Genomic DNA, 25,067 nt, shown 5'->3' with positions numbered 1-25,067 from the left:
CCGCAGGCTAACCCGGAGATAACCCGGCCGGCCCCGGGCCCGCCGCTCGCCCCCCGCCCCGGGAAGCCCCCCGCTCCCGCACGGCTCCGGGCCCGGGACCCGCCCGCAGGCTGAAGAGAACCGGCATCCCCGGCCCCGCCGCCCCTACCTGGCCGCAGCGGCTCGGTGATGCTCAGCACCAAGAGGAAAAGGAGGAGGAAGGTGCCGCTGTCCGCCTTGGGCACCATTTATCCTCCGTTCATCCTCCCCCGGCGCAGCGCCACAAACCCGCGGGGAGGGACGCGAGGTGCGGCGGGAGGAGCGGCGGGAGGAGGGGCCGCCGCCGCCGCCGGGCCCGCGGGGGGCCCCCGTCCGCACCGAACTCTTCCCCTCCCCCGTCCGCCGCCGCCCCCGGGCGGGAGGCAGCGGCCCTGGCTGCGGCGGCGGCTGCGGCGGCGGGAGCAGCGCGGGGGTCGGGCGGCGCCACGCTGCGGGCCGCTCGCCTGGCTCCGGCGACGCACAAGATGGCGGCCGCACCTCCCCGCCGCCTTCCCCCCGCGCTGCCACGCCCCCTCCCCCCCGCGCGCCGCTCGGCCAATCGGCGAGGCCGGGGCGGGGCCGAGCGCCCGGGTCCGCACACGCCCCGCCCAGCGCGGGCCGGCCGCGGCCGAGCGCCGCGGGGCAGCGGGGACGGCGGCGCGCGGGTCCCCGGCCACACCCCCGTCCCTCCGTGACCCCCGTGTCTCCTTGCCCACTCTGTTCCGTCCCCCCGGGGCGGCTACCGCCAGCCACCTCCGTTCCCCCCAGAAATGCCTCCACCGGTGCCCTCTATCCCGCCCGGACAGCTCCCACCCGCCCGCCAGGTCCCCGGCATGGCCATCGCCAGCCAGCACCGTCCCCCCGGGACGGCCGCTACCAGTCGCCTCTGCCCTCACCAGGATGGCAACCCCAGTCTCTCTGTCCCCCTGGGGTGGCCTTGCCCTGTTCCGTCCATTTCCCAGGGTAGCCTCCACCAGTCCCCTCTGTGCCCCTGGGATGGCCATGCCATGTTCCCTTCATCCCTTGCCCTGTCCCCTCCAGCCCCACAGGGTGGCCCTCACCAGTCCCCTCCATCTCCACCACCAGCCAGCCTGTCCTGTCCCTCCACAACAGCCTCAAGGACCCTCCTCTGTCCCCCAGGACGACCCTTCCAGCTCCTCTCCATCCCCAACGATGCCTCTCCCTGCCTCCATGGGGACTTCCCAGCCCTGTCACCTAGCTGTCCCCACAGCACAGGCACCAAGTGCTGGAGTTTCCCAACCTTGGCCATCGTTTGCCTGCTTTGTTACCCTGCTCCCGCTGCCCACCGCGGGGTGACAGCCTGTTTTCACACGTCTGCAGGGGTGACGCCAACAAGCAGCAGCCGGCGTGGCACATCCCCGCAGCCAGGGCCCTGGTGCCAGCTGGAGCTTCCACACCTCCTGCAGACACCGTGCTCCCCCTTCCCAGGCCCAGCCGGAGACGAAAGGCGTAACGAACGCTAGCTGGGTGGCTCCGATCCGTGTTAATGGCCCTGCACATGACAGGTGCCTTCAGGAATCTGACCCTGGGTGTTGGTGCACGTCATGCCGGGCTGGGTGGTGCCTGGTGCGGCCAGGGAGCCCAGCCTGGGCAGGAGGCACCGGCCCCAGTGCCACAGCAATCCTGGTGCTGGGGGTCAGCCCAGGTGATGTTTGGGATCAAAAGGCAGTTTTACCTTTAACACCCACCTCCCAAATTGAGCTGGAAGCTGCTCTGACGCCGGGAAGCAAAGCAGCGATGTTTGGGCAGTGCCGGACACGGCTGGATACAGCGGCTGACCCGCCGGGGCTGCTGGCATTGGCAGGGTGCTTTACTCTGCGGGGAATTCCAGGCTTTGCAGTAAAACCTTATTCAGAGTCAAAGCCAAAACCTGGGAAGCCACCTGGGAAGTTTTTATATGTTTTTAGTATTTACAACAACATCTTTTCCACTTCTATGTCACCAGCTGAAGTTTTCAAAAAAACACATTCAAATTCCAGTAAGGACCATTTTGATCCAAACCTACACCCACTCCCTGTTTCCTGATTAATACCAAGTACTTGCTATATCCAGCAGTAAACCTCCCTCAGGGGTATTCCTGATGGATGTACAGATACCTCTGCTCTCTCATTTCTTCTGCTTCCCCTCAGCCACTGCCCAGGTGCAGGCTGCTAACCCGTGGGCAGGGGCATGTGGTTTTTCTGGGTTTTCTTGGGCACTCACCCCCTCTGGTCCTGCAGGAGCTGTTGCCATGCTCAGCAGCATTAGGAAGATGCTTTTTCCAAACCTAAATGTGAAGTTTTTTAATGTGACAGTGGAAATTGGTGCCTGCCAAGAGCTGGGAACTGTTGCTCCCTGGAGCGAGGTAGCAGCAAGCGCGAGCTGTGGCTCCAACCCCTAGAGCTGTGAGCCCTGCAGGGCCTCAGGTCTGCGTGGCCGGGGACATCTGCTTGGGGACCCACTGGAGTGCGTCACAGGCAGCGAGAAGCTGACTGAAGATTTAGGCCAAAACCCATTTTGCCAGCTCTCATGTGCTGCCAAATACCGTCACAATCCGAGTGTCCTTGGGGACCTGAAGTGTGACAACATCCTCCAGCACGGAACACGAGCAACAAAGTCCCCAGCTTTGTTCCTCCCAAGGGATGCTGTGGGGGGAGGCTGTTCTCAGCCTGGCTTCCTGCAGCTCAGTGGCATGCATGTCCCCAGACTGATCCAGGACATTCCTTATCCAACCCAAGCCCATGACACCCAGGCCTGGGCATTAACAATGTAGATGTAGACAATGACAATGTAGAAATGAATGTCCTACGATGCCTCCACCATGAGAGCAGGGCACTGGCTGCTTGTCCCTGGCTTTCGTCCCAAGGAAAGGCAGCCCTTGCTTCCCCAAGTCGCAACTGGCAGCACCCCACCAGCTCCGAACAGAGGCAGGTCTGGAGCACACACATGAACGGGGCGAGCGCCACAAACCACGCAGTACCCTTGAGCAAAGGGGCAACCAGCAGCCCAGCTATGTGGCAGGGCAATGGCGAAGGGTAAGAGGCTCCCATTTCCCAGTGCTGAGCAGTACGGGATTGCCCACGCCCTGGCCGAGCTGCAGGCAGTGCAAGGCAGAGCTGCCCGGCATGCTGCACTGGCCTCGAGCCCGCAGGCAGGGGCACCAGGGGCTGCACCGGGGGAAGCTCATGTCCCGGGCAGGAGGGGCAAGGATGGAGCATGTTAGTGAAAACACGCCGAACCCCAGAGTGTGTGGGCCCTGGCACGTCCCAGGCACTCCCAGTTTCTTACTGGGAAAGCACATTTCTCTAACCAGTGAGTGCAGATCACCTGTGCCCAAAACACAGCGCAGAAAAGTTGCCGTGCCTGGGAATGGCAGAGGGAAGGGGCTCACGGGGAGGGTGCTGAACATGGCTCTCACCTCGGCCAGACCCCTGGGCTGGGTTTTGCAGCCGGCTGCTGCGGGGCCAGCAGCAGTGAGCCAAGATTGAGGCAACAAACACAAATATGAGGAAGTAGGAATTGCTCCATCTCCCACTCCCCTGAGTGAGTGGCCCCATTTCCTTCATTTTTACAGAGAAAAAGCCTGGTTCTTCAAAACAACAAAGCATCTCTGACCACAGCTTCCCTTCTGAGCTAAATAATCAGAGAAGCAGAAAGCAGTGCAGATCCCCAGCCCTTTCTGGAACCCACTTTCAGGTGGGTGCAAAGCTGCAGCCCTCTGAAAAATGGGAGAAAAAAAATAATCACAAGTCCTCAAGAACCAAGATGGGTTTTCACACTGTAAGGCACATTTTCTGCTATTGCTACAGCAGCAAAAATATCTGGCAACAAAGAATTTACTGATTCCCTAATTACAAATAGCAGGGGCTGAACTGCAGCAGGAAGCAGAGACCAGACATTACAGCAGGCGTTACAAGAACAGCCAATCTGAAAAGCACTACATCCCCTTCAAGAGATCCAGTTTTATAGCATTTCACTGAAAATAAATTACATTCCCAGCAAACACGTGAAGGCCCTTCAGTCTGGCAGAATCAAGACTGTGATTTTAGTAGGGCTGTGTAGGTTAATTCACTTGAGGGCGAACATAAAAGCCAACACCATCCCACAGGGTATTTAATGCAATCTGCTTTTAAGCATGCATTGCACAACATGGAACTAATCATTCTCAGATATCAAGATTCCCCTCTTACTATTCCAGCTACCTCTTGGTACGAGCACGACCAGTTTGAAATGCCATGGAAGACACATGCCCCATCCCGCTCCTGACACACATGTACACTATCCATGGTCCCCTGAACACTGCCCAGCCTTTACATGCATCCCATGCCCAGAAGAGAAAGCTCCTGCACCTGGCAAGTGGGTAGGAACCATCTAAAACTGACAACAGAGGAGATCAGGCACAGAGCTTGAGCCATGCACACTGATCGCAGCCTGCTTCTGCCCATCTAGCCCATATCCCACCTTCTCCCCATGTTGCCACGGTTGTTCTTCTCTAATCTGTCCCTTTCTCTAACCTTCACCTCCTCCCAAAAAAACCCTCCTCCAACTACTTTTTCCCACTGGGCCCAGCCTTGCTATGTCTGCAGCCCAATTTGGTGTTTCTCACTGGGTCACTTCCACCCAGCCAGGTTCCGCACCCCAGGTGGCCCCCGTGTGCCTCCTCAGTCATGGGTGAAGCTCAGTCATTGCCCCGGGTCCTCTCTGTAGTGGTCCAGCAGCCACCTGCTGCATCCAGCCATCTCTGGGCACATCTTCTCCTTTCTCCTGGTCCTTTCAGTGACCCAGACTGCGAGCCACAGCCTGGCCACCTGCCTGCACACCCTAACAGAGAGGTCCTACGTTTTATGGAGATAAGCAGATCGTGTGATCATTATGAAATAAATAGGTTTTTTTAATTACCTAAGAACTTTATTGCTATTTAGTCAGTTTGGTCCTTAAAGAACATCTCTGAAAGCATGGAAACTTTTTAGTAAATGGATTCCCTTTACATTCGTTCATGAGTACCTGAGAATAATTTTTTGCTCATAAAAACCAAAGTAACTTAGCCTTTGATTATTTCAGAACTAAAAAAAAAGCAAACCCTACTAATTTCTCACAGTCACAATTCCTAGCAATGTTCATCAACTGATTTGTCACAAGGTGCACTATAAAAACCGAGTCCCTTGGAAGGGTTTTTCAGAATCAGGCACATGAGTTTTGGAAGTAGCAGTGGAAACTGCACAAAAGGAAGCTCTCCACCAAGATAAAGAGCATCAAACACCTCAGACCTTACAGAAGGCTGCAGGCACTGCTCAAAGTGCTGTGGAAGAGCATGAATGTTCCCTCGGTAAAACATCACCTGATGATAGCCAGTGTCAAGACAGCCAAGTGTTACACAGGCTGTCTTGTACTCAGGCATGGTGCAAGAAATTTAGCCGGAAGCAGGTGTAGCCAGCTGTGTACGAGGCGCTTGGTGCTTCTGCAGGCTGGATCACACCACACAAGTGCTCATCTCATACTCAGAGGTCAGCTCACAGTGGAGCAACCACAGCTCTGAGTGCAGGCTACATATGACCGAAACTGCTCTTCATTTTATTGGCTAATTATAAAGATTAGCCAAACATTTCAAAGGAAGGAAGGGAGGAAAAACCCAAACAAAAGCCCCTGCATGGCTGTCAGAAGTACCACTTCTGTTCTTCAGAACGACACTGTCATCCACGCTGGTGGATGAAGCCAGATCGTCCCTAGCCCCTGTGTTGTGATCATCAACACCATCAAGTCTTTGGAGTCACACACAAAGCAGCTGTAAAAACAAATTTGCAAAAGCTGAGATCAACGCAAAGCAAAAAGCCCCAGAGGCTGATTACAGTGAAACAATCAACATGCAAAACAGTAATCCTCAGCACCCTTCTCAGGAAGGTGTTGGTGTGCCTATTTCTCAAGAACACCAGAAGCTGGAAGTCAAAACATAACTCCCCCACTGAGTAAACGTTTAAGAAAAAGCCAGCTCCAAAGCCTACAAAAGCAGTCAATCATCAGAGCTACAAAATGGAGGGGCTGGGTAAGCAACAAGGAGATGAACTTAAGAGAAGCCACCTCCTTCCCCTAACAAGCCCACAAGAAAAAAAAACACAACAGTTCTTGAACACAGCCCCAGTGAACACAAGAAAAGCAGCATCCCAGCCCTTTTGAGGAAAGCTGGCTGACGAGGAGCAAGGCCACCAGACAGCAGAAGCAAGCCCACAAGGGGCCTGAAAGATCATCCGAGTCATACAAAAAGACAACAGACAATAAATATGAAAAGACTTGGGTACATTTTAGGAAATAAAAACATTTAAGCTACTTCCATCCTAGCAAAAGTAAATATGAAGATCATTTTACGATGAAGATGGAGTTCAACTGATGTCTCTCAGCAGCTTGATGTTAAGTTTTGCCCTGGGTGATACCCAGCAACTTTATAAAAGGATCGAAGGGTCCCACGCACCATGGTGACTGCCCAGGGTGCAGGTGTAGCTGCCTGTGACATCACACAGCAGCTCATGCTGGGTGCCCACCCACCCGCCACACCAGCACCCCAGGCAGCCACCATGGTGCGCGGGTACACCACCTGCCGCCGCGTGTGAGGCACACCAGCACCAACTCACGCAGCTCCCCCCAGCTCTCCCACCATGGATGATGCTCTGGTGCTTGGAGAGAAAGGCTACGTCCTGAGCAACACGCTAGGAGAAGGCTCTTTCGGCAAAGTGAAATCTGCCTACTGCAACTCCTTGAAATGCAATGTGGCCATCAAGATAATCGACAAAAGGAAAAGTCCTCAGGACTTCCTGAAAAGATTTCTCCCCAGGGAAATTGAGGCTTTGAGATGTTTGCACCACCCCTCAATCATCAAAACCTATGAGATTTTTGAGACATCAGCTGGAAAAGTGTACATTGTGATGGAGCTGGGGGAAAAGGGAGACCTCCTAGACTACATTAAGAACACAGGAGCTATGGAAGAGGACATCACTCGCATCAAGTTTCAGCAGCTGGTTTCTGCCATCAAGTATTGCCACGACTTAGACTTTGCTCATAGGGACCTGAAATGTGAGAACATCCTTCTTGATAAAGACCTCAACATCAAGCTGTCAGATTTCGGCTTTTCCAAATTCTTGTCTCGGGACAAACACGGAAGAACTATTCTCAGCAAAACCTTCTGTGGGTCTGCTGCGTACGCAGCCCCTGAAGTGCTACAGGGCATTCCCTGTGACCCCAGGATTTCCGACATATGGAGCCTGGGTGTCATCCTGTATACAATGGTCTATGCTTTAATGCCATTTGATGATTCCAATGTCAGGAAAATGATCTGTATTCAGAAAGAACACAGGATTTCCTTCCCCAACTCAAAATATCTGACTGCGGAGTGCAAGGACCTCATTTACCACTTACTCCAGCCCAATGTGTCTCAGAGGTTGTGCATAGATGAAGTTTTGAAACACTCATGGTTGCAGACTCCAAAATCCACAACCCCTTCCCCTCTGCTAGCTGCAGAAGAGGGTGAGCGTTACCAAAACCTGTGTGAAGGAAAGCCTGAGCACAAGCAGCAAGGCAGATCCCACTCTCCAGAAAGGGAAGGAGAGGAGAATGAAACTGGATCTTCTTAAGGATGGTTGGTTTTCACAATAATACAAAGTTGGTCTAACTTGTGAACTGCTGGATCTCAACTTCAGCTTCTCTGGACCCTTCTAGCAATAGTCTTTATCTTTGGCTTTACAAAGCATAGCAAAAGACAACACAGTACATCTGCTAAGGTGAATGAACAGCTTAACACTATTATTCCCAAAAGACCTGTCTCTGATATGTTTTGGGGGCATGAGAACTTACTGTCAAAACACATTGGAAAGTTTCTTTCAGTGCTGCTGACACTTAACAGCTCTTACACTCATGTTTCTCAGGTTCCTACTACACCGGCTGCAGAATTCACACATGCATCAATCACATTTTGGATTCAGTAAGAGGGCAGGTTATTAGGGAGTGTGAACTGATGCCTGAAACTGTATGCATACCGTTTTCATAACATACCAACTCTCTTGACAGGCCCGCTGTACGTTCAAGAACATCAGTTTAAACTTAAACTACCTTAAGTTAGAAGCCCTCTAAAATTCTGGGTCATGTCTCAACTATACATGGTTGTTATCCCCCCTTCTGCAAAGTACAAAACCAAAGAAATTTGACAAGCTGGAAGAAAGTCCAGTTCAACTTTTTAGGAAGGCTTACATTTTATAAATAGACACATCTGTACAGAAACATATTTAAATGCATGGCCATCTTAAAAAGAAATATATCTTAAAAAAATTATCGCTATTTTCCAAGAGTCCAGAATCTTCTCTGCCATTGCAGGAAGCATCTCTTTGCTATAGCAGCCTTGTGCATCCCACCCATGCAGTTCAAAGGGAAGTTATACCACAACAGGAGATACTTTGCTTCCAAAAAGCACATCACAGGCTATTTTAGCTACATAGAGTAGTGCTGGTCCCAGGTACTGTAACCACTGGCTTCCATTCTGGCAGTTGTATCTAGACACCCCTTACTACCGACAGCTGACAACATCCAGCTTGCAGACAGCTGATCACAGCCAGTTCACTACCACCTTGCTGGTGATTGGAATATTCAGAAGAAATCAGATGCTTTCCTTCTTTTAGGAAGCTGCAGTAAATTGTCTGTGATCGATGTAGTATCCTGAGATACCGGCGTCTGAGATACTGTCCTAGACTGTGGTGTGCTTGTGGGTGTATGAGACCCACCTGCTGGTGTCTTGTAACCAGGAGTTCCCGTGTGGGCTGGGGAAGGAGTATAGCTGGCTCGCAGGGCTTTGTCAGTATATTTACTTGCAGTCCTGTTTACTAGTCTTTGCAAAGCTGGTGACATTGCTGGGCTTAGTCCTTTTGGAGTGAGGCTGGAATAGAATAAACAGTTTTAAGAGATTTTACAGTAAAAATCTGCCATTTACCAAAAAGAGCATGAATGCTTCCACAGGTGAACTCTTCTTGTGTCCACCCACACACACAGACCAGACCCACTGGCTGCAGAAGTCATTCTGCCTGCAGGTAAACACAAGCCTGTCTCTCTAGAGAGACAAGTGACAGAAACCTCCTACATCCCTCCCAAACCTAAGTGGCACTGCCTGCCTTTTCCTTTGAGCTTGTTCTATCCTTCCTGTGACCCAGCAAACCAAGACTTATCATGTCTCCTCTTTGTAATGAGGCAAGACACTGATCCAGATGCATTGCTGAGTGGCTGCAGGGCAGAACAGCAATGCTCACAAGAGGGACAGCCATCAGCCACCTCCCCTCAGGAACTGAGCTTTTTAATTCTAAAAACTTTTAGTTTGACTGTATCTCTTTATGCTTCCGGTACTCTTATTCCTCCCTTTCTACATATGTTGATTTAAATCTCATCAGAAAATACTCATCCCCAGTTCTCCTGTCAGAACAGAAGTCTCACCTGGCCAAGTTTTCCGTCACTTTTCGAAGTGCCTCCTGCTTCTTTGCTCTGTTTTTAGCTGCCACTTCATTGGCCATCTTGAGTCCTAACCTCTCACGGCGCCCAGGCTCCAGGATCTATAAACGCATCACACAGTTCACTCACCAAGGCACTCATACGAGAGCTGCATAAATGAGTCAAAGCACCTTCACAGCTGGATTCCAGCCTACAGGGATCTAAACCAGGGAGAAGTGGGGTCAGCCTACACCTCTCTGCTACTATATATATATAAAAGCCAGAGAGGACACAGAGACACCTTCAACCTGCCTTGGCAAGTAACAAAAACAGTAAAACCAGTTCAGTCAAGGAAGCAGCCATTACTTCTGACATTTCCTCCTGCTGTCTCTCCTAGACAAACAATGTCACCTGTGTCTTGCCTAGCCTGGCCTGTAGCCAGCCAGCTCTCAGGCAAACACAGACATTGCTAAACAGCAGGAGAACCAGTCAAGGACTTCAGAGCACATACAGCAAATTACACCTTTCTTAAACTAAGAGTCTCAGGCAGCTCACATTCAATGACACCAGCAGGAGACGGGCGGCATGCAGGGTCAGGTGCCATTAGCAAAGCCAGAGCACCTTTTCTACTCTCAAGCGATACACTTGCCTAAGGCTGTGACAGCCAGAAGATCAAGACAGAGGGAAATTCTACAATTTCTACCCATTCATACATTAAAATCAGGGAAATCAGGTGTCTCTTCAGCTTCCTCTCAAAGCCCCTGTCTGGGCCCATGATCAAATATGGTGTCTTGCTCTCCTGCCAACAGTGTGTGTTCCACCTCAGGTATCTCCACCAAGCAGCTTTCATGTGAGCCATATCCACACCTCCACCCTCCAAGCAGAACTTAGATTATTAGTCTCAAGGACTGGGAACACAGCCCAGAGATGTGTCACACTCCCACAACAATGTTAATCTATTAGTTACTCACTTGCCTTTCCCTTCTTAGTCCTCCCCCCTCAAAAAAGAATGACATGCTGACTCATGACATGAAATACCTTGAAGGCTGGTCCGGGTGTTCTGTCCACATATGGTGTTTCTGACCCTTCTAGACGCAAAGGGGTGCTTTCGATTTCACCCCATGTCATAAAGGGAGACTCATTCACACCTAAAAAAAAAAAATTTAAAGTCATGCTCATGCAAGACATTTGACTATCGATTCACCACTAAAAAAGTCTAGAGAAGCAAATAATGAAATGCAGCAAATTCATCATCACCCAAAGGAGCCCCCCTACTGCAGGGGAAATCACAGCCAATGTTGAATGTAATGCGGGGTTCCCATTAAAAGGGCATGACCTTAAGCTCACAGGACTGCCTGTGGCTGTATCACCCTCAAAGTTACAACATCCAAGCTCTGTCCTTTCCAAGTGTTTATTTTTCCATTTGGTGAGCTTTTCTGAGTGTCACTTTCATTTCTTTCTTCTACAGTACTAGTCTTCCCCTCTGCTATTGTATGAAAGTTCCTTCAACAGAGGGAACTACTTAAAAACAGGGAAATGGGCAGAGGACTTAAGATGCATAGAATAGCCAAACGTACCCTCAACTGACCTTGAGGCTAGCCTGTACCCAGCAGTGACTGCACCTTGTGTAACAGCTACAATCGCAGAACATATTCTAGGAGCCAGACTAAGTCACTGGCTAGAAAATCCTGCTGTCCAGGGTTTGGAAAATGCATTCACAATGGAGAAAGGAGGTGCACTCCAAATGCCACCTACAGGCTTCCCAGAGGAAAAGCATCACTACGTTCATCTTTTAGCATAACAACAAAAGACAGGGAAACATAACGGCTGCTGAAGAACAGCTAAAAACTCATACCACATTTCAACTGGAAGAAAAACTTGTTCTAATTGAAAGTATCCTGGGGCTAATACATCTGAACAAAAGGAATCTATAATACACAAGGGTATTCAGACAAAGGAAGAACCTAGAAAGCAGTAGACCTGGAGGAAACCAGTACGTTAGACTGTAAATGAAGCAAGATATGCCATATCCCTGAGCCAGGCTGAAATGTCACTCAGCAAACGTCACTGGACACAATGACATGAATGCTCCTTGTTTTGAAAAATGAGCACTTGAACTCTTTGGAAGCTTAATGTTTGTGAAATGTTTGAATTCTTATCTTCAAGCTCTAGAGAAGCATCATCCAGGGACAAAATAAGCAGCCACAGCATCCCAGTTGCCTAGGTATGCTCACTGTCCTCTAGGTGATTCCTAAGCAATGGCACAGCAGCTCATTCAGAACCTCTTAGGTACAGCATAGCTTCTCTTGTCAGTGTATTGGACTAGGATTTAAGCACTGCATCAAGCTGGCATACATAGTACACAAGAAAGTCACCAGCTCATGAGACATACAGACAGAAGGCTTACCTCCTTGTCAAAACCAACAATAATTCCCCAGTACTGAACAAACAGCATCAAAATAAGTGCAGTAGCAGTCCTCTTGTATCAGAAAAATATAAGAAAAACCTCTTACCAGGGGCAGGAGAGGGGGTAGCCACAAATCCATAGCCATTCACTTTTGGAGACTCTTGGGGTATCAGTTCTTTCCCATCTGGTCCCACTTTGCCCTGCTTGTACTGAAATAAAAAACACAGTACCATTCATGAGGAGCAAGGTGTGAGTCAGTTGTATCTAGCACACACACAGTTCTCCTGGTTGATGAACATCAGAGGGCTAAGTCTAACAAGGTTTTAGTCAGAAGCAGTAAAATTATCCAACCTGAGCATTGAGGGCCGCAGCTTGCTGGAGCTGTGATTTGCTCACGGCTTGGCTAAAAGGGTCCTTCACAAAACGGGTGTTTCGATGGACAACTTCCCTGGGCTTCTTAAATACATCATCTTCATCAGGTACACCTTGAAAAGCAAAACTTTTTTTTAAGAGAGGGCTCAGGTAACACTAGACAACGTGCTCTAAATGTCCCAGCCAACGTGATCACACTTACCACACATTCCTACACAACACAAAATCCATTAGCAATTGCAGTGTCTATCTCTAGCAATTTAAAACAAAATTTGCACTAGATATATGCTTTTTAATACCTGAAATCTATTAATTAAGATCAGATTTAAATTTTTTATTTTTAAGAAAACTGCTAACAAGACACTGCTTTCTCTACTGGTTTACAGAAATTACCAGTTGCACATTTATAGCCAAAAAATCCTGTGTTTATGAAATGATGTAGTTTTCTACAGCAACCAAGGGACCAACAAGTCCAAAGAGCACTCTGAGCAGAGGCAAAGAATAAATAAAGATGACAAGAAAGTGCTCATAAATAAGGGCAAACTGGAAAGAGCTTTGGCTCCTGAAACTATTTCAATGAGAAATAGAACATGATCAAAGTTTGCAATCAGAGGCAGAGGACAAAGGTCCAAAGAAAGAAAAGGGGGAGGGGGGGGGGGGGGGCAGGGGAAGCCCCCAACAACATTTTTAAACAACTTTACATATCTGAGCATCACAGAAGAAAATGTGCAGCATTACCAGTAAGAGCTGCTCAGTCATCTATAGAAAACCTGTAAGCACTGTTTGAAGTCAACCCACCTAGAATCAATGCCTCTCCTGAGAAACCTGCACGCCTCACCTGTTGGATAATACATGAGGGTGTTTCGAGCTGTGTATTCCCAGGTCTCCAGTCCGGCTTTCACATTCTCCAGAGCTTGCTGCTCTGCTGAAGGAAGTGCCAGCTGATCATTTCGTCGCTAAAAAGGCGATGGAAAAAAATTAAAAGAGAAAAAAAAATAATGAGGTCTGAAAGAGACTCCTGCCATTTTTAATCAGGCATACACAACTCGGAGAGCTCAATCATGAGCTCAGCTACCTGCCCTAGCACACTTTGCACCTGGCACTGCACAAGCACTCTCTCTCTCTGGCAAGTGGCATTTGAGAAAACATCCTGTTTCCAGGTGGGCTTGCAAACAGCTCCATATGAAGTTCTGCTATAAAATCAAGTAAGACTAAAGAATTATCTTATCAGAAAGATTATGACATTGTTTATTACATCTTGTAACAACTCTTGTGATACTTCAAACTTTCTGTTTTTTTCCTCTATCTACTAAACAAAATTCAAATGAAGCATTAGTTACTAAATAAGGGAAGAACAACATATGACATATCTAATATAAAGGCAGTCTACAAGGGTTTGGCATGTAACCTCGGAAGAGTATTTGCACCGTCCTAGTTTCATGCAAACTGTCTTAGCTAAGGCAAACAGTAGCAGAAAAACAGACACTTCTTCAATCCTTAAAGAGTTTCCAAACATTTCCATAGGCAGTACAGGTATGGAAGCATTTGACATAATCACGCGATTACTTGTGTGCTGTTACCAGCACACTAGTATCACTGATACCAAAAAGAAACTAACAGAATGCAGTCAGCCACTGATAAGTTACTCCATTTTAAAATTCTCACACTAATTAAACTAGACAATTACTGCCAAAAGCTATATATTAAAGACATTGGTTGATGTTTTCTTTAAGAGGTATTGCCCATATACATTTAAATAGCAGTGCTGTCACTGAGTATGTTAAATGAGGCATAGCAAAGTCGTCTGCTGCACAAACAGGCATGCTGTGCAAGGAAATGCAAGGTCTGAACAGAACGCTGGCTGACAGGAAGACACAGAACATCAGCACAAGATCGGGTCCGGTGACTTCACCTTGACCTAAACCAGGCCTAAGACACAGAACATCAGCACAAGATCGGGTCCAGTGACTTCATCTTGACCTAAAAGGCAGGCAGCGCCTGCCTTTTAATTCTGGATGGAAGCACTGCAGCAAAGAAGATGCATAAGCAGCCACCGAGGGCATTAATGTAACAGACTCCAAGGGTTTACGTTAGCTGAGATAAAAACGTAACACTCATAACAACAGTAAACACTCCTGTCAGTGCCAAACTTCACTAAAAGGCACTGCAGCTCACATCCATTCCTGACAGCTGCTCACTGCTGATGGAGAAAGATTGACATGGCAGCCCCAGAACAGCTCCTGAACCTCCCACAAAGCTAGCTGTGGAAGACAGCACAGCCAGCCATGACATGCACACTACTTCAGCAGCTGAATGGATTATTACTGATTATAGAAAAAGAAGACTGAAATAAGAAAGACAATCTAACTGCAAGTAATAAAAGGCTGATGGACAAACAACAGGAACTGTTCTCAGCTGCTGTCCTTGCTATTGCTGCTTATGAGACTGCCAACAGTAATCCTTGCACTTTGTGCAATGCTTCAGTGTCTCAGAGCTTTAGGAACAGACTGATCCTCAGCAACTATGTCAACACTGTCCTTGTGGTACAGATGGGGAAAAAACAGGATTGCAAAAGGAAGCAATGAGCTATCACAGGCTCCAGGAAACTCAGGCTTAGCTCAGATTTAGATCTGAACAGCCCATGGACCTACTGTTCAAAATCAAGACCCTTCTTTTCTTATTCAACGATGAGTAATTCATCAGTCTAATGCAATAACCCCATGCTCAGAGCCCATGAATTCTCATCCACACTTCTAGCAGGATTCCAAAACAGAAGGTAAGATAATATTCTATTTAATCAAAGATTAAAATGTAAATGTAAAATGGTGTTTCCCTGTTGTGTCACTTTGGAAGAGCAGAGATACAGCTGAGCCACATCCCTACCTGGGCATACTCCTCTTCTGCACTGTACAGCCAAGCATGCTTGACTTTCTCCTTCTCTTTGGCCACTTCCATGATCTGCTCAAATGAAGCATTATCTTCACTCGTGTGCTTTGCTAAGAAGCTGTCCAGACTCGGAAGTGCATCTTTATCATCTTTTTCTGCTTCTCCTAACAAGAGGAGGGAAGAAGCCTGAGAAAGGTTAATACCTCCCATTCTATAAGAGCACTATACATAATTCTTTAATCCCTTCTGACAGTGAGCTTTCTATGGACCCACTAATAATTCATATGAAGCTTGGTGAAAAAAAAAGAAATATATATGTGCAGAGTGGTACAATAATACATTTTTGGAAGACACATAACCAACTTTCACATAAAACCTTTTATGTCATTTATAGCTATTTGTGTTAAAAGGAAAATGCACAAACAGCCAGTGCTAGCAGACGTTTTTAATACACTCTATGAATAGCTCTGCCCCTACTTCTTTGCTACTTACAGCATTAGTTTCAGGTGACACAGGAAAAATTTACTGCCTTAAAAGAGATCAACCGAGTTAAGAATTTACATGGCCATAAAGAGACCCATAATTGAGAATTCACACACATGACAAAGCATTACATGAACTTCAGAGTCATCATTTTCACCTACTAGAAGGTTAAAGAAAACTGCCTTAAACATCTGCTAAATACCTAAAATCCTTACAGAAGGCAGAGCTCACAGAAATATTTTCCTGCTGCTGAAGAATTCAGCTAGAGAAACATCATTCTCACCTTCCTCTGCAGCTTTGATGCCAACTTTGGATTTATTCCCCAGGGGAAGGCCACCTGGATGTACTTCTGGGGTTTCAAATGTGGCTGGAGTAACATCTGTGACAGAAAAAAAAAAAGGTTCACATGAGCACAGGTTACTAGAGCTCACAACAGGACACTTGCTGTGACATCTTCCACCACAGTACGGGTCATGTGCCAAACAAGTCACAGAAGACATCAAGAGAACAACAATTTAAAAAGTTGTGAAAAGACTCCAAAATATTCTGTTCAATTCTGTCCCAACCACTGAACAAGATTTTGTTCTTATCTAAGATGTTATTTTCCTCCTGCTGGCAAAAACTCACAGGAGAGCCACAGCCCGGTGTACCTGTCACCCTATCCACAGCTTTTGCCAAGAGAAGCAAGCAGCAGCACAACAATCTTAACCTAGGCCAGAGCAAGAACCTGCAGTAGGGGAGGAAGAGAGACTACTTGGTGACATGTCCTTTGCCTCAAGAAAGCTAGTTATTTAAACCCCACTGTGAAAGCTCAGCCAGGGACTGGGCTTTAGTGCAAGAAACACTGAACTCGAACGGAACGTAAACACACAACAGGGTACTGGATTTCTTCTGTGTGACCCTCTGATAATCACAGGCTTCCAACACCTTCTGCCCCCAATACAGGAAAACCTTATGCATCTGTAGATGTAAGAAGAACCCCTAAAATTATAATAAGGATTCAAAATACAGCTTAGAGTTTCTGATAATATAACATTGCATATTAGAGCATGTAACGCTCCCTAGGCAGTAGGAACTTGGCAAAAGATGCCTGTGAGGAACAGCTGTTCAACAGCTGGTTTTCTCCAAAACCACTCCCTCAAGAAAGAATTCTTAACACATCAAAGATAAATTCAGATCACCCATCAGATACTGGCTACTGCCCAACGTGGTATATAATTGCCATGCAATGTCAATCTTCAAGATAAGCACTGCCTGCACAGTTAGATAAACCAGAACAGTAATATTAGATAGAAAACCCTTACGCCCCAGTAAGCCACTTCTTACAGGGTGCTGGTGTGTCCCTCGATGATTTGCCCAAGGAAGAGCCAAACTTGATAGCTATTTGTCTCATTTTCTCCAAGTCACCATTTTCTTCAGCCTCCAGATATTCCTTCTGCGCTCGCAACTTCTTCACATCAGGAAAGAAATCTCGCTGAATGATTTTCTCTAAACTCTGCAAACAGAGAGACAACTGCAAGGCCATGCTGGGACACCTCGGAGTGCCAGCCCAGCTGGGGGCCAGCTGCGCACAGCCCATGACAGGGGGGGACACACAGCCCACAGGACGACGACGACGCGCAGCCCACGGAGGGGACAACAATCATGACGATGCACAGCCCACGGCGGGGGACGGGGGGGGACGCGCTGCCCACGGAGGGGGACGGACGCGCAGCCCACGGCGGGGGGGCGGGGGGACGGACGCGCAGCCCACGGACGCTCCAAGCCGAGGCCTGGCCGGTGGCAGTGCGCTGAGCGCCGTGGCCGCAGGAGCCCAAGGGGCGGCCCCAGAGCTGCCCCGTCGCCAGGCCCGACCCGCAGCCGGGCTCACAGCGGGCGGTAGCCGCGGACGGACCGGGCCGTGCCCCACCGCGCCGGAAGCCGCTGGGCCCAGGTACCCGGAGAGCGGCCTGCCGGGCCAGCCGCCGCCGCCGGCCTACCTCGATGTAGGCCTCCTCATCCAGGATCTTCTTCGGGCGCCTCGGGGTCGGCGGGGTCGCCTCCTTCACCGTCGTCACGGCGGCGCCCGCGGCGGCAGCCGGAACCAAGGCCTCGTCTGAGGCCGCTGGAACCGCCGCCCCCTCCATAGCGCCGAAGGCCGGGACGGACGGCGCGCTCCCTGACCCTCCTCAGCCGCCGTCGCGAACGCGCCGCGCCGTGACGTCACCGCGCTGCGCCACGGGCCGCCAGAACGTCCCACACCCGCCGCCCCGCCCAGCAGCGCCGCGCTGGGCCGCGCGCGCCCCCTGCCGGCCGGGAGGACCCGCCCGCGCCCGCCTGGTGACAGCGGCGCCGCCTCGGCCCCCCGCTGTGCGCCGCGGCTTTCGGCACCCGCGGGCTGCGCGGCGGGTCTGACCCCCAGCAACCCCCACGGTCGCCCTCAGGCCTCCTCAGAAAGCCCCGGGCTTCCCGGGACCCGCCGGGGCGGCGGGGGCCTCCCGGGAGCAGGCAGGGTAGGCAGGGTAGGCCCGGCAAGCAGGGCAGGCCTGGCCAGGGTCCCCCACCGCCAGCTCACCACAGCACACACGCGGTGCCGGGACAGTTTTATTTCTCTGGCAGCTTTACAGGACATGGTTTCCCCTTGGCCCTGCCGGGACACCCGCACCCCTCACACCCTGCCGGGACACCCGCACCCCTCGCGCCCTGCCGGGACACCAGCACCCCTCGCGCCCTGCCGGGACACCGGCACCCCTCGTGCTGGTGGGGAGCCACTGGCATGACCTGGACACTGGCCATGCCGGACCCGCTCACCGCCAACACATGGGTCACCTCTCCCATGGGCTTTAGGGATAAGTCCATGTTCATTTGTCAAGCAACACATGGCCTGTTCAGTAAGCTCAACCCCAAGAGCAACTCTAGATGCCATGATGGTGCTGAAAACAGGAAACATTCATTTGCAGGATAATTTGCAGATCTACAGCAGTAAAACAAGCACAGCTACTGCCTGCACGGGGCAGAGACAGGAGGAGGACTCTCCCCTTCTCCCGAAGTACAGGCATTTAACATGGGTACAGCTCTGCCCCGGCAGGGGCTTTTGGCAGCGGTTTCTGCTTAAGCATCTGAGGATCATGCCTGGTGAGTTATCTGCTATGTGAACTAGGTTTGGAGGAGAAACTGGGATGTGAAAGTGCCATGTCTGCTTTTACCTGTCCTGTGGAATCACAGAGATTCCCTGTGCTTCGCTAGTTCCCCTCAGATTACCCCCCTATGGTGCCTGTCAGCTACGAGAAATGGATGCTCTTGGTGTTCATCTGCAGAGATGCATCCTGCAGCCACTAACGGCTCTCCTCCGAGGGCTTCTTGGTGCCTTGAAGAAGCAGTGCTGAAGCAGACACCCTCTTCTGATGCCGCCACTTGGCACGCCGGTTTTTAAACCAAACCTAGAAAGTATGAAACAGGAAAAGAACTTCTGCATTTCATGTGTTACCTGGAGGGGTGGCAGGCAGTACGTTCCTGGACTGTACAGCACAAGCGTTAGGATATTGTAATACATTTCCCAGTATAAAAGTTTGAGACAAAATTTAATCAATCCCTCCCCTGCAATCCTGCTCAGGTACATGCAAGGGGCACCAGGGAGCTGGGACCCCCACTCCCCATAGCAAATTCAGAAGTCACGCAGATCACATAAATAATGACTATACACTTGGGTGCAGGGAACGAGTAGAACTGGGCATGTCTGTGTGTTCATACATACAGAACATGCCCTGGTCTATGTTCTTGCAGGGGCTGCAGCTAACAGCACCTCACAGAGTGGCGGGATCTCACCTCTACCCTCTCCTCCTTCAAGTGAATGCGGTTTGCCAGGTGCTCGCGGGTGATGACATCCGGGTACTGGTTCTGATGGAAAAGTGTCTCCAGGGCCTGCAGCTGGTCTTCAGTGAATATGGTGCGGTGCCGGCGTGTCCGGCGCTGGATCTGGTGGAAAGTCTGCAGCTCACTCGAGTTCCCCTGAGGACTTTTACAGACCCTGACTGTTGAGTGGAAGAGCCGCATGGGCCAGGGGAACTGGGCGTCTGCAAGGGGAGAGGTACAGTGGCAGTGTTAGATGTGGGGCAGCTGAAATATCCATCTTGCTCAAAGCAGTCCAGGCACAAGTTGCATTCATGCATGTTGTTTGGAAGGAGGCAGCAAAGCCAGCTGGGGCTGGTGATGAGTTGCGCAATCACCATGCAAGCAAGAAAAGGGCTTAAGGCATCACTTTGGGAGAAGCATGCAGGTGGGGAGCACTGATTGGGTTTTCCTTGTTTACTTACCAATTACGCTATGGCCAGCTCCAGAAAATAGCTGGAAATATACAGGCCAGTGAGGAGCTATGCTTCAGTCCTGATACAGGGGATTTCTGAACTTTCAGGATGTTCTTGAACTGCATTCTTAAGGGTTTACTACTTTTTTTCCCCCCTAGATGCAGTAATTTTGCTAGATAGAGCCAAAACCTCTTTTCCGTAAAGGACAAGTCAGGTCCCCCCAGGGCTGGTGTTGTCAGGAAGCACAGGTACAGCTCTGTGCACGGGCAGCATGACAATGAGGTCCCACACTCCAGAGAGAACTTCCCCCCAGAAGCATCATCCTCTCAAGTGTTTTACACTACACCAGTAATAACCAGTAATAAATAGCACTTGCTGCTTTTATAACTCTGGCAGCATTGCAGATAAAAGTGCCTGCTCTTGGGAACCATGCTGAGGATGGAGCTCAGCTTGCTAGAGCTGGGGTCTGGGACCGCTGCGGTGGCAGGCCGGACACCATGGTGTTGCCCAATGCCCAGGTTTTCCCCTCCATGCAGCACTGGCTCCAGCCCCACCACGAGCCCTACGCCATGAGTCAAACCCAAACACTCACCCAGCCAACTCACTGAGTCCTGCAAGGAACGGGCAGTCGTGTGAGAACAGCAGCAGCAGTTGCAGCCGGCCCCTTCCAGCTCTTCCTCCTCCTCTTCCTCCTCCTCCTCCTGCAGGGAGCTGGCCTGGATGGTCTCCAGCTCACACAGCCCCTTGGGTGCGCAGTCCAAGATGCTCTGGAGGCACAGTGGGGCCAGGACCTGGGGACTCTTCTCTGCCGGGCTGGAGAGGATGTCCTCAATGCTGAATGAACACGGCTTCTTGAGGCCTCTCCTGCTGGCATCGGCTTCCGACACTGGCTCTGAAGACATCCTCTGCTGGCAGCTGCGGCTGCGGGAATGGGCAGCTCAGGCTGAGCGGGGTTTGCTCTCTGTGCACTAAGTCCGCAGTGGGGTCTTACAGGGGAAGAAGACAGCTTATGTGGCTTTTAAAATGGACTGGCAAAGCCATCCAGAATTGCTGCTTTGTCTTGGCATTTCAAGTGACTGTCATTCTTGCAGCCAAGTTTTTATTTTATACACACAGACACTTTTTCTCCTTCTAACCTAGCTGCTTCATGACTGAAGCCACCCTAAATATATATATAGAGAGAGATATAATCCCTTTGGAAAGAAAACCGTAAACCCCCCTGTGAATAAAATAAATTCTAACTAATCTTGGCAGCTTTGTGAAGGGTTAGTGTGGATCTAAGATTTAGCTAATCCCACAAAAATGACTGGAGAAGGAAATCTGATTTCTCCATCTTGGGTGTAGATTTGAGGTGGTTATGATCTCCATTGTGCTGCAGCCTCCGATCCAAGGAAGGGGGAGGATAGCTGTTCCCAGCCCGGAAATGGACCAGAGGATTAACTCCTTAAAAGAAGCAAATTATCCCTTTCTCTGGCCAGATGAAAGCTTTCCCATCAAAAGAAAGCTGTCATATCATACAATATGAGAGAGGAGAGAGTTCAGCTTAATAAAAAAATCTTTTTTAATGATAGCACAGCCTTTGGCTGCACCATAACTCTCTGCAAAAGTTGATTTATTTTCTGCTGAAAGCAGAGAAATTGTATTTTCCCTCCTTCCTCTTTCCCCCATCTCCACTGCCCTAATCACAGTGATAATGCAGATGCTTTGCATGTATCCAACATACTCTTTGTAAGGATTCAAAGACCTTAATAAATTAGATTACTGGCAGCTTGCAGCAGCTCTGTGGCGTAGCTTAGTGGCATGTAGCCACCTTTTGCACAGCTGAGCAGTACCCCAGCGCGGCATCAGGAGGGGAACGGGAGGATTTCTGCCTGTTGCCTTCATGTGCAGCAGCTCAGGCAGGAGCATGATCTCGGTGCCACAGCTGATGGGCAGTTTGCTGAGCCCAGAGCAGGCAGGAGGGCTGCTGGGGCAGCCGGGCTTCCCCAAAGCTTTGTCAGTTCAATTCCCAACAACTTTTGTCCAGTGAGAGAAACTGGGGTGAGGCTATGGCCAAGAGCAGTGACTCAGGATGGGAGGAGACGGCTGGCGTTGACCCTCCCAAGGGCACAGCAAGGCCTGGCAGATGTGGTCCACAGGAGGAGAGAGGACATCTTCCATCTTGGGTTTATAACTGAAATGAGCAGATGGGGTTAAAATAGAGAAGGTGTGGTTGAGCTCAGGTTGCTGAGGAAAGGTTCTTGCCCGCAGCAGTTCCATTTAAGCCAGAGTAGCAAGGCTTCCGCAGTTCACACAGGGAATGCTCTCCCACTTGGTGTTTTTTTTCAGGGGAGAGATGATACCAGGCCCAAAGAGGGTCCCCCGTGGAGAGTCGGCCAAGCCACGACAATCGCACCAATATGGCTACATGCTGTGCTCACTTTATTAAACAAACAGGTTATATTTATAACTTAAACCGATTGCTCACCCGACTTTACACACAGGTGATTGGATAAAAGTCTCTGGGCCACGTGGGGGTCCGTGTCGCTGATCGGTGGGCATGCTGCAGGTGCCTTACCAGAGTGTGCCGATGAGAGTGTGTTGATTTCGTGGTTCCCAGGACTTGCTCTGCACCTGCCTTCTGGTTTGTGCATAGCTTGTTTTCCTTCTCCCACTGCTTGTTCCCAGGACAATTTAAAACTGCTCTGCAGCTTCAACTAACAGGCCTGGGTTGTCCAACCCAGACAATGGTAACATATGTCCTCGGTCCTTTAAAAATCCCTCTACACAGGCCCACACCAAGGAGATGCACAGGTGAGTGCTGTGAAACCATTACGCATCAAAGGTCCTCGTGGCATCTCATGACTTCACACTGAACAGCCCAGCAGCCTCTCCAGCACCACACAAAAATGAGAGCCAGTCTCCAGGAAAGCCACCACTCCGTCCCCATCCCTTTCTCCTGGGCCCTGCTTTCTGCCTGTGCTGCCTCACCCTGCTGGTCTCCAGTGCCGGGAAAAGATGCCCCAGAGCCGCTCTACCTGCAACCCCAAACCTCTGTAAAATCTCACTTAAAAGCAAACCACTGTTTTTTCTTCCATCCCTTTATTTGCCTCACCTTTAGCTATGCTGATGGCATAGCATAAATTATAAGCATGCTTTATGAATCTTTACGTATTTGCTGTAGGTTTGAGAAGTTCACTGCTGTCCTGCCAAGCTGTCAGCGCTCCAGAGATGCCCAAACACCAGGCATCATCGCAAACTGCTCCCAGCTTTTATCCTTGTACCCAAATGCTAACACAGAAGGTGGATGCAGAGCCAGGTTCTGCTCCCTGTGCTGTGCCAGTCCAGAGGGACAGCAGGGAAGGTAAGCTGGGACATGCTGCGGGCAGGTGGAGGATCCAACCCTTTCTGCTCTTGGCTGTAATAATCATACACCTGAAGCGGATTAATTCTCCTTCCCCATCCTTAACAAAAGACGCCTTTCCCTGGCCTCCCTTGCCCGCCCCTGCCTTCTCACCACACATGCACTTAGCCTATTAGGATCTCCGCTGATTGCTTTCTTTCATTCCTCCCATACCTTTCACTTCAGAAAATGGACTGGTAATACTTCTTTTATCAAAGAATTATAGGATTTAGGACCCAGATCTTACAAAGAGACTTTTGATAGCTGCTGGTAATCAAATCCCAATCGGCAGACACTTCTCTGCACCCTGTTACTGGAGAGGAATAAAGGAAAGGGATTATTGATGTTCTGTTTACTGAGCCTCCAGGAGATAGGATCGCTGGGCTATTTCATATTAGAAAAGGAAACGAAAATAAAACAAGAAAGAAAAAAAAATGCAGACAAGGGAGGACAATATAGATATAGATAAAAAGAAAAGAAACAGGCTCTTATCATTTTCTTATTGGTTAAGGAGATTCCAAAGCCATTATAGAAGATTAGCAAAAAGGTTAATCTGCTTTAGCCGTTCACTTGTCAAAAGTGAATTTATAGTGTTTGAAAATCCTTCCTGTGGTGAAACCAGAAAAAAATCCCCCTCTCCGTCCCCTGCCCTTCCCTTCTGCAGGCAGCAGAAGGGGATGGGAACAGGATCTTTGGGGACCCTAAATCATGGGAGCACCCTCCCCTGCCCTGCCCCTGTCTGGGTGCTGGCACACATGGGAGTTCTGGTTTGGCACTGTTTTCCCCCACTCCCGTAGGGGTGGCCATGGTGCTCAGGGATAGAGGAGCAGGTCTGAGGGACATGACCATCCTCCTGCACTGCTTTGCCTTACCTGAGGTGAATCCTGGGCTGTTTCACTGGTTTATATTGGCAGCAGTCAGGGCATTTGGGCTTCCAGGATGATTTCTAAAGTGGGACAGAGATGGATGCTGCTGACAAATGTTGCCAAAAACTACTGACTGGGGCCTTTCTGTCCCCAAGCACATCACTCACCCAGGGAACCACATCTCAGCATCCTCCCAGTCACCCAGCACAGACGCTGGCCCACGCCAGCCACACTCTCCTGGGCTGCCTGTGCTGCCAGCTCATGCAAGCGGCCGATGCCCATTGCTCGCCCCAGTGCCACTGTGAGAAACAACCCAGGGAAAAAACAGTCCTCCAGGGTGAACCCCAGCAAGGAGCACTTTCTCGATAGCTGCTGGGTGAAGTTCAGTGGGATGAGTTAGTCAGGAGTTATAAATATGTTTAATAAAGATACAGAAATCATAGAATGATAGAACAGTTTGGGTTGGAAGGGATCTTTAAATGTCATCTTAAAATCATGCCTGTTAAAATTGTTCAACCCTGTGCCAACTGACAAAAAGGACTTGGAGAAATAATTTGGATTTGATGATAGTTAACACCAAGTGTTAGAATAAATCTGTTTCTTTCTCCAAGGGCCATTCCATCCTGTAGGAAGAAGCAGAGTCCCTTTGCTGGGCGTTAGTGTTAATAGTGATGCTGGCTAGTAGGGAATGTTAGCTGACCGCGATGCTGGCTTATGGGGACGCTGGCTGATGGGGAGGCTGGCTAGTAGGGATGCTGGCTAGTAGGGAATGTTGGCTGATGGCGATGCTGGCTAGTAGGGATGATGGCTGATGGTGATGCTGGCTAGTAGGGATGCTGGCTAGTAGGGATGCTGGCTAGTAGGGATGCTGGCTAGTAGGGATGGTGCCCATGGCATAGCAGGAGGACTGTGGAGGA

General features: G+C 49.9%; 4 protein-coding genes across 6 annotated transcripts in view; 1 reads left to right on the top strand and 3 right to left on the bottom strand.

Annotated features, from left to right (window-relative positions):
- DGCR2 (DiGeorge syndrome critical region gene 2) overlaps positions 1-536 on the bottom strand; it is a 51,105-nt gene extending 50,569 nt beyond the window's left edge. For both annotated transcript variants that reach the window (XR_005829338.1, XM_040603732.1), the window contains exon 1: positions 149-536. Coding sequence is in view for 1 of the 2 variants with exons in the window: in XM_040603732.1 (XP_040459666.1) it covers positions 149-227 (79 nt within the window). In the remaining variant the exon portion in view is untranslated. The remainder of the gene's footprint in view (positions 1-148) is intronic.
- Positions 537-3,604: 3,068 nt separating this feature from the next.
- Positions 3,605-8,127, top strand: TSSK2 (testis specific serine kinase 2). Its single transcript, XM_040603676.1, has one exon. The coding sequence runs from the start codon at positions 6,666-6,668 to the stop codon at positions 7,635-7,637; it is 972 nt and encodes a 323-aa protein (XP_040459610.1). The 5' UTR covers positions 3,605-6,665; the 3' UTR covers positions 7,638-8,127.
- A 100-nt stretch (positions 8,128-8,227) lies between these two features.
- Positions 8,228-17,814, bottom strand: ESS2 (ess-2 splicing factor homolog). Of its 2 annotated transcripts, none has more exons than XM_040603653.1 (10): positions 17,599-17,814; positions 16,946-17,132; positions 15,903-15,998; positions 15,134-15,300; positions 13,089-13,206; positions 12,230-12,363; positions 11,985-12,087; positions 10,510-10,619; positions 9,478-9,593; positions 8,228-8,929 (listed from the first exon to the last, which is right to left on the bottom strand). In XM_040603653.1, the coding sequence occupies exons 1-10, from the start codon at positions 17,743-17,745 to the stop codon at positions 8,644-8,646; spliced, it is 1,464 nt and encodes a 487-aa protein (XP_040459587.1). In that variant the 5' UTR covers positions 17,746-17,814; the 3' UTR covers positions 8,228-8,643. The 2 variants fall into 2 exon arrangements, with proteins under 2 accessions (XP_040459587.1, XP_040459597.1); XM_040603663.1 differs by having other exon boundaries at positions 16,946-17,114.
- Positions 17,815-18,526: 712 nt separating this feature from the next.
- On the bottom strand, positions 18,527-21,115 carry GSC2 (goosecoid homeobox 2). The gene is made up of 3 exons (XM_040603699.1): positions 20,495-21,115; positions 19,424-19,671; positions 18,527-19,038 (listed from the first exon to the last, which is right to left on the bottom strand). Exons 1-3 carry the CDS (start codon positions 20,802-20,804, stop codon positions 18,934-18,936), a joined length of 663 nt encoding a protein of 220 aa, XP_040459633.1. The 5' UTR covers positions 20,805-21,115; the 3' UTR covers positions 18,527-18,933.
- Positions 21,116-25,067: the final 3,952 nt, after the last annotated feature.

The sequence above is a fragment of the Falco naumanni genome, chromosome 1 (genome assembly GCF_017639655.2).
Source record: "Falco naumanni isolate bFalNau1 chromosome 1, bFalNau1.pat, whole genome shotgun sequence".
NCBI lineage: Eukaryota > Metazoa > Chordata > Aves > Falconiformes > Falconidae > Falco > Falco naumanni.
This window is presented reverse-complemented; position numbering and strand designations above follow the sequence as displayed.

What these genes read in the sequence shown, in the direction of transcription:
- ESS2 (XM_040603653.1), bottom strand. Translation starts at nt 17,745, where the DNA reads ATGGAGGGGGCGGCGGTTCCAGCGGCCTCAGACGAGGCCTTGGTTCCG. An exon ending in CCTCATGTATTATCCAACAG is followed by an intron (nt 12,364 to 13,088) that starts GTGAGGCGTGCA and finishes TTGCTTTTCAAG; the next exon opens with GTGTACCTGATGAAGATGAT. An exon ending in CTGCGGCCCTCAATGCTCAG is followed by an intron (nt 12,088 to 12,229) that starts GTTGGATAATTT and finishes TTTTTATTTCAG; the next exon opens with TACAAGCAGGGCAAAGTGGG.
- TSSK2 (XM_040603676.1), top strand. Translation starts at nt 6,666, where the DNA reads ATGGATGATGCTCTGGTGCTTGGAGAGAAAGGCTACGTCCTGAGCAAC.
- GSC2 (XM_040603699.1), bottom strand. Translation starts at nt 20,804, where the DNA reads ATGTCTTCAGAGCCAGTGTCGGAAGCCGATGCCAGCAGGAGAGGCCTC. An exon ending in GGACTCAGTGAGTTGGCTGG is followed by an intron (nt 19,672 to 20,494) that starts GTGAGTGTTTGG and finishes CTCCCCTTGCAG; the next exon opens with ACGCCCAGTTCCCCTGGCCC. An exon ending in TGAAGGAGGAGAGGGTAGAG is followed by an intron (nt 19,039 to 19,423) that starts GTGAGATCCCGC and finishes CATACTTTCTAG; the next exon opens with GTTTGGTTTAAAAACCGGCG.